The sequence below is a fragment of the Cucurbita maxima genome, unplaced genomic scaffold (assembly GCF_002738345.1).
Source record: "Cucurbita maxima cultivar Rimu unplaced genomic scaffold, Cmax_1.0 Cma_Scf00866, whole genome shotgun sequence".
In the NCBI taxonomy this organism is placed as follows: Eukaryota; Viridiplantae; Streptophyta; class Magnoliopsida; order Cucurbitales; family Cucurbitaceae; genus Cucurbita; species Cucurbita maxima.
This window is the reverse complement of record NW_019272882.1, coordinates 972-8128: the sequence shown is the minus strand read 5'-3', so window position 1 is coordinate 8128 and position 7157 is coordinate 972. Positions and strand designations below refer to the sequence as shown.

Here is a 7157-nt window from a genome sequence, read left to right as displayed (position 1 = left end):
GTTCTTTGCCACCCGGGGTGTCCGGCCCATAAGGTATCATGACATTCCTGAATGAGCTTCTTCCTCAGTTCTCCCGTTCTTGGGACATACAACCTGTTTCCTTTTGTCATCAGAAGGTCTCCCTCAACCCAAAACTGTCGTGTTTTCCCAGCTTTAGCTAGTTCGACGACGGCTTTGGCTGATGGGTCTTTATGTAAATGTTCCTTGATGATGTCGCGCATCGATCCATCGATCTTACTTGAGTGAATATGGGCTAACATGCACAGGGCCGCATGTTCGCCCTTCCGACTCAGTGCATCGGCTGCTTGATTACTCTTCCCTGCTTTGTGTTCGAACTTGAAGTCGAATTCAGCCAACGAATCCTGCCACCGGGCTTGTTTTGCCGTCAATTTTGGTTGATCAAAGAAGTGGCAAATGGCGCTGTTATCCGTCTTCACTACAAACTGTGATCCCAAGAGATATTGTCTCCAGACTCGAAGGCAATGGACTACTGCCAGCATTTCTTTTTCGGAGACAGTGTATCTACGTTCGGCGTCATTGAGTTTTCGACTTTCGAAAGCGATGGGGTGGCCTTCTTGAATAAGGACCCCACCTAGGGCAAAGTCGGAAGCGTCTGTTTCTATTTCAAATGGCTTTGTAACATCTACCAATCCGAGGACAGGACCCCTCGTCATGGTTGTTTTCAGATCTTCAAAGGCCATTTGACAATCATCTGACCACGACCAAGTGTGGTCTTTCTTCAACAGCTCTGTCAATGGGGCGGCTCGTCGTGAAAACCCTTCGACGAACCGCCTATAGTAGTTGGCTAATCCTAAGAAGGACCGCAAATCGGATACGGAAGTAGGAACCTTCCATTCTTGGATAGCTTTTATCTTATCGCTATCCATACTAATCTGTCCACATCTGACGACATGTCCAAGGAAGTTGATGCATGTTTGTGCGAATGCACATTTCTCTTTCTTGACATACAGTTGGTTTTGTCGCAGTTTGTCGAACACCAGCTTCAAGTGCACTTTGTGTTCCTCTAGGGTTGTGCTGTAAACCACTATGTCGTCGAGGTATACTATGACAAACTGATCCAAGTATTCGTAGAAAACTTGGTTCATCAACGTGCAGAAAGTAGCTGGAGCGTTTGTCAAGCCAAAGGGCATTACTAGGAATTCGAAGGCCCCATATCTTGTTACGCACGTCGTCTTGGGCTCGTCCCCTTCGGCAATACGTACTTGGTAATACCCTGATCGTAAGTCCAACTTCGTGAAGTACTTGGCCCCGTGAAGTTGGTCGAACAAGTCGGATATTATCGGTAGTGGATATTTGTTGCGTACCGTCACCTTGTTTAAGGCTCTATAATCTATACACAGACGCAACGTCCCATCCTTCTTCTTCTGGAACAGTACGGGGGCTCCATAGGGTGCCTTTGCCGGGCGGATGAATCCCGCCTTCAGCAACTCATCCAGTTGTTTCCTTAATTCGGCTAGCTCGGGCGGAGCCATCCGGTATGCGTTCTTCGCTGGCGGTTTAACTCCGGGGATGAGTTCGATTTCGTGATCAATGCCTCGACGAGGTGGTAATGTTTGGGGTAAGCTCTCTGGCATTATGTCAGCATAGTCGTTTAGTACCTCATTGATTTCATTTGGGACAGTTTCTTCGGTGGTTGTTACTTCCATCAATGGTATGGCCATAAATGTAGGTTCCTCTCGTGCGAGTCCCTTTTTCAATTGTATGGCCGAGATCATTCGAAGATTACCTGGTTGCTTGATGCTTGCAGGTATTACTGTGGGGTTGCGGTCAGTGATCACTAAGCACTTTGCCAGCGGCATTGGGATAACTTTGTGTTCTAGGAGGAACTCCATCCCAAGTACCACGTCAAAGTCGTCCATGCGAGCTACGACAAGATCTAGCTCTCCTGTCCAATCCCCTATTTTAAAGGGGACTCTTTTGGAAACTCCCACAATAGGCAAGGCCTCAGAGTTGACAGCTTTCATTTTTCCCGGGTCCCTTCCTATAGTGAGTCCTAATCTTCGGGCTTCTTGATCAGCGATAAAGTTGTGGGTCGCTCCTGAATCTATCAGAGTGCTCCTATTCGGTTGGAAATTTATTGTCGCATCTACGAACATGAGTCCTTTCTCTACTATCTCCTTCGGTTCGACCTTCCGTTGGAGAGCTGACAAGAATTTAAGTGCGCCCATTCGGGGATTGTCCTGATCTTCCTTCTTGTCAAGCATAGTCTCAACCTTTGCGTCATTGCTCTCTTGAATGGACACTTGGAGCGCAGTGAGAGAGGCCCGATGAGGACAGTAAGATACCTTGTGGGGACCTTTACAGAGCATGCATTGTAACGGCGTCGTCGGGTGGTTCCTTTGATGGTAAGGTCCTCGAGATGTCCCTGCTTGGTTATTCTGTGGAGGTCTATCCGTCCATCCGCTTGGTCTGTCGTTACCTCCGTTCGGCCTGTTGGGGCTTCCATTTCGATGACTTGGTGGTTTGTATGGCTTGCCACCAGTGTTTGGGGCTGGTGTTATTCTCCTTTGGGATCCCGCTTCGTTCCCATAGTCTAGGAGTCTCTCGGCACAGGCCATTGCGGCGGCTAGGGTTTGGACCTTGTTCTCGTGTAGCTTTGTTTTGGCCCACGGTTGCAACCCATTTATAAAGAAGAACACCTTGTCCTTCTCTGATGTGCCCCTGATATCGAGCATCAGGGTTGAGAACTGTCTGACATAGTCTCTTATGCTTCCAGTGTGTTTCAGGGCTACTAGCTTTTCCATTGCTAAATGTTCTGCGTTTTCGGGGAGGAACTGGTCCCTCAACTCTTTCTTAAGGTCCTCCCACGAGTCAATGGTGCACAATCCATCCTCGATGTCTTGCACCTTCGTACGCCACCACAGTTTGGCGTCGTCTGTGAGATACATCGAAGCTACGGTCACCTTCTTGTCGTCAGCACAAGTCGTTGTGGCTTTGAAGTACTGTTCGACATCAAAGATGAAGTTTTCTAACTCTTTGGCGTCCTGATTCCCTTTAAAGGCTCTAGGTTCTGGGAATCTTAGTTTGTTGGACCCTGTATTTGTTTGTCCAGCCGTGACGTTCTCCACGGCTTTCATGGTCACTTCAATTCGAGTGCCCATGGAGGCCATTCTTTCTTGGATGTCATCGATTGTTGTTCTGAACTCATCAGCTAGTCCATTGAACAAGCTCATCATTGTATTTTGTAGCACGTCGAACTCTTCGCCACGTCCCTCCTTGTGCGCGACAGAGCTATCCGGACTACCAGATGGTTTTGGGCTGCTCGTAGGAGCAACTCTTTCTTCGAGCGAGGTCACTCGAAACATCAATTCTGCGATTGGCAACCCATCCAAGCGGTTGCCCATTGCGTCGATTCCTACGACTTTCTCACTCAATTCGGTCACCCGTGCTTCCAGGAAGCGGAGGGTGTCAGGGACTTCTTTGAGGAACAGCATTTCCTCCTCTATTAGCGTAAGCCGGTCGGCTTGTGCTTTGGGTGTCGACTTTGTCGTCGACATGGTTTCGGTCTTTACTGTGTCACGGAGCTAACAAAGCTCTGATACCACTTGACACAATCGCGCTCTTAAAGGCAGCGGACTAGCGATTGTACGGCACTCACTTTCCAACGACAAGTGAGCTGAGCCAATTTGTACTTGCGTCGCCTACGGCCAAGCGACGTATGATCGAGCCTCTAGCCTCGGTTTTAAAAGAAGGTTTTGGAAAACGAGGGTAGAGAGAGATTTTAGAAAGAGAGATTTTTGAAAGAGACGTTATATAAGCAAGCAAGAGAGAGATAACAACGGCTTAGCATATATAACCTTGGGTAGGGAGAAGTTGACAACTAGTCATATCCCCCTATAGTACATTTTGAGACATTTTATGTCTGGCAGGCCTAGACATGATATTTTTGAGGCGTCATACGCCCTAGAACTATAGAAGTAAAAACACTAGAATGAAAAGACATGACAAGGGTTTGGCTTGCCATAGGCATGCGGCCATGGGCAACACGCCCTGGACGAGCATGACCGTGACACCCCGCTCACGCCCATCGCGTTTCGATCATGCCGCCCCGCATGCGTTAAATCCAATTTTGTGCGCATGGCATGTCGGGTGCGATCATACCAGCACTAATGCACCGGATCCCATCAGAACTCCGCAGTTAAGCGTGCTTGGGCGAGAGTAGTACTAAGTTGGGTGACCACTTGGGAAGTCCTCGTGTTGCACCCCTTTTTTTCTTTCAATTTCTCCCAGTTCTTTTCTTCCTTTCTCTACAAATGAGAACCTCCCCCGCTCACGCCCATCGCGTTTCGATCATGCCGCCCCGCATGCGTTAAATCCAATTTTGTGCGCATGACATGTCGGGTGCGATCATACCAGCACTAATGCACCGGATCCCATCAGAACTCCGCAGTTAAGCGTGTTTGGGCGAGAGTAGTATTAAGTTGGGTGACCACTTGGGAAGTCCTAGTGTTGCACCCCTTTTTTTCTTTCAATTTCTCCCAGTTCTTTTCTTCCTTTCTCTGCAAATGAGAACCTCCCCCGCTCACGCCCATCGCGTTTCGATCATGCCGCCCCGCATGCGTTAAATCCGATTTTGTGTGCATGGCATGTCGGGTGCGATCATACCAGCACTAATGCACTGGATCCCATCAGAACTCCGCAGTTAAGTGTGCTTGGGCGAGAGTAGTACTAAGTTGGGTGACCACTTGTGAAGTCCTCGTGTTGCACCCCTTTTTTTCTTTCAATTTCTCCCAGTCCGAGTGAATAAGCAGGGCAAAATGAGAACCTCCCCCGCTCACGCCCATCGCGTTTCGATCATGCCGCCCCGCATGCGTTAAATCCGATTTTGTGCGCATGGCATGTCGGGTGCGATCATACCAGCACTAATGCACCGGATCCCATCAGAACTCCGCAGTTAAGCGTGCTTGGGCGAGAGTAGTACTAAGTTGGGTGACCACTTGGGAAGTCCTCGTGTTGCACCCCTTTTTTTCTTTCAATTTCTCCCAGTCCGAGTGAATAAGCAGGGCAAAGCTTGATTTTCGAGGCTGGGCTGACATCACATACACAAGTGCTCTGTAAACCGTGCAATAAGGGTCCCAGTCCGAGTGAATAAGCAGGGCAAAGCTTGATTTTCGAGGCTGGGCTGACATCACATACACAAGTGCTCTGTAAACCGTGCAATAAGGGCAGGCAGATCGGATCGAAGGGTTGTTCATTGGGATTGGGCATGGACAATCATGACAAGTTAATTGTAAAATAACATAAAAATAAAATAATAAACAATCAAACAAATAAGGGACTATTATATTTTTTAGTAGAATTGCACATGCCCTAACTATGTATAAACACAATATTAAGAAGTAAAATTCTATATTGTTTTTTTAAGATCTAAATATGATCTTTAGGAATAAAATGAGAACAAAGTCAAAAGGCCAAGGAGGGTGGAAATGACAATCAACAAATAAATGGAAAGATTGAAAAATATATAAATAATTAATCAATTCTAGGCATGAACTAAATGACCTTAATTAAAGTAAATTAAAAGTCTTAAAATACATTAATGAAATACAATAACTCTAAATTGTAATCCACCCAAAATTCAAAACATGAAACTTCATTTCTCTTCAATGTGGCATGAACTGAAATATCTTTTGATAATTTCAACAATATTTTCTTCAAATCTTCATTGAAGCATATTGTATGATTGATGTCTCTTGGTTCATATCACAAAGCAACTACCTTTTGTTTTGTTGATTGCTAGTAGATCGCACTGCCTGAGAGGAAGTAAATCACCCCACTGGTGCTCTTACGATCATCAACGTCACCGGTCATGTCACTATCGCTGTAGCCAACAAGCTCAAGCTTCTCCTTTCCTCTCCTGGTGCAGTATCTCACACCCCAGCCTCTGGTTCCAGCCACATAGTGCAGGATGCGCTTGACAACCACAAGAGGCTCCTCCCTAGGTTCTTCCATGAATCTACTTACGTATCCAACTAAGTAAGCAAGGTCAGGACGTGTGTTTATCAGATAGCGCAGGCTTTTGACAATGTTGCGGTAATTGGTGGCATTAATTGCCGTCATAGTGCCGGCCTTCCTTAGTTGGAGTCGGGCCCTCCATTGGAGTCTTTATAGGGTTACTGTCCACAAGCCCAGTTGTGTCCAACAGCTTCTTCGCATATGCACTTTAGCAGATGGTGATGCCGGTAGTACCCTGTTGCACTTCGATGTCGAGGTAGTAGCTGAGCATGCCAAGATCGCTCATCTTGAAGTTCTTTGACATCTCCCTCTTGAATCTTCCGAGGACTTCCATGTCGCCTCCAGTGATTATGAGGTCATCGACGTACACTGATAAGATAAGGAACCACTACAAGGGGAGTAAGATTCGGATTACCTTGTTGATCGAATATCTCAAGGCAAGAACATTGTTTGAAATTCAAATCACTCCACAAGCAAAATCGATCATGTCTAGCTTGAATGATTCTTGTTGATCAAATATCTCAAGGCAAGAACACTTGCTTGAGATTCGAATCACTCCACAAGCAAGATTAATCATGTCGAGCTTGAATGATTCTACATGCAACCTAAACTACATAGAATTGCAAAGAAACTTAGCCATTGGCTAAAGAAGAGGACAAATGCTTCTTTTTCTATATTTTCCAAGTCTCTTACCAATACAATATACATGGCTTTATATAGCCTAAAAAATGAAACTATTAAAGGCACTCCAAGAGTTGTAACCTTCATACTTTATGGCCATAATTAGCCATTATGTAAATGTAACCTAAAGTAAATAAAATGTCTTAAAATACAATAACTCTAAATTGTAACCCACCCAAAATTTATAACAATCAAACTTCATTCTTCTTCAATGTGGCATGAATTAAAACATCTTTTGATAATTTTGACAACATTTTCTTCACATCTTCATTGAAGTATATTGTATGATTGATGTTTTTTGGTTTATATCATACACTCTCACGATTAGTCGCTACTCGTCGTGGCCGGGCGTGTACATGTCATGCTCAGAGGCACAGCGCTTGAACTTTAGCGATAATAGGGTACTGTCGAGCTTCGTGTTTCAGGCTCGTGGTGCATGCCGAAGCCCATAGAGTGCCTTGTGCAGGCACAATACCTTGTCAGGGTTGTCGTTGTCCAGG

At 45.8% G+C, this 7157-nt stretch overlaps 1 protein-coding gene and 4 non-coding genes across 5 annotated transcripts; 4 read left to right on the top strand and 1 right to left on the bottom strand.

Moving 5' to 3' along the window:
- Window positions 1–93: 93 nt before the first annotated feature.
- Window positions 94–3518, bottom strand: LOC111474945 (the record flags this gene model as incomplete). Its single annotated transcript, XM_023119748.1, has 4 exons — window positions 2116–3518; window positions 1748–1935; window positions 970–1660; window positions 94–903 (listed from the first exon to the last, which is right to left on the bottom strand). Coding segments are annotated over exons 1-4 (3092 nt in total), but the record flags the coding sequence as incomplete, so codon positions are not given.
- A 590-nt stretch (window positions 3519–4108) lies between these two features.
- On the top strand, window positions 4109–4227 carry LOC111474948. Its single transcript, XR_002716230.1, has one exon. It is a non-coding gene; the product is annotated as a 5S ribosomal RNA (ribosomal RNA).
- A 133-nt stretch (window positions 4228–4360) lies between these two features.
- Window positions 4361–4479, top strand: LOC111474951. The gene has a single exon (XR_002716233.1). It is a non-coding gene; the product is annotated as a 5S ribosomal RNA (ribosomal RNA).
- A 133-nt stretch (window positions 4480–4612) lies between these two features.
- LOC111474950 lies at window positions 4613–4731 on the top strand. The gene has a single exon (XR_002716232.1). It is a non-coding gene; the product is annotated as a 5S ribosomal RNA (ribosomal RNA).
- Window positions 4732–4864: 133 nt separating this feature from the next.
- On the top strand, window positions 4865–4983 carry LOC111474946. Its single transcript, XR_002716228.1, has one exon. It is a non-coding gene; the product is annotated as a 5S ribosomal RNA (ribosomal RNA).
- The last annotated feature ends 2174 nt before the right edge of the window (window positions 4984–7157 follow it).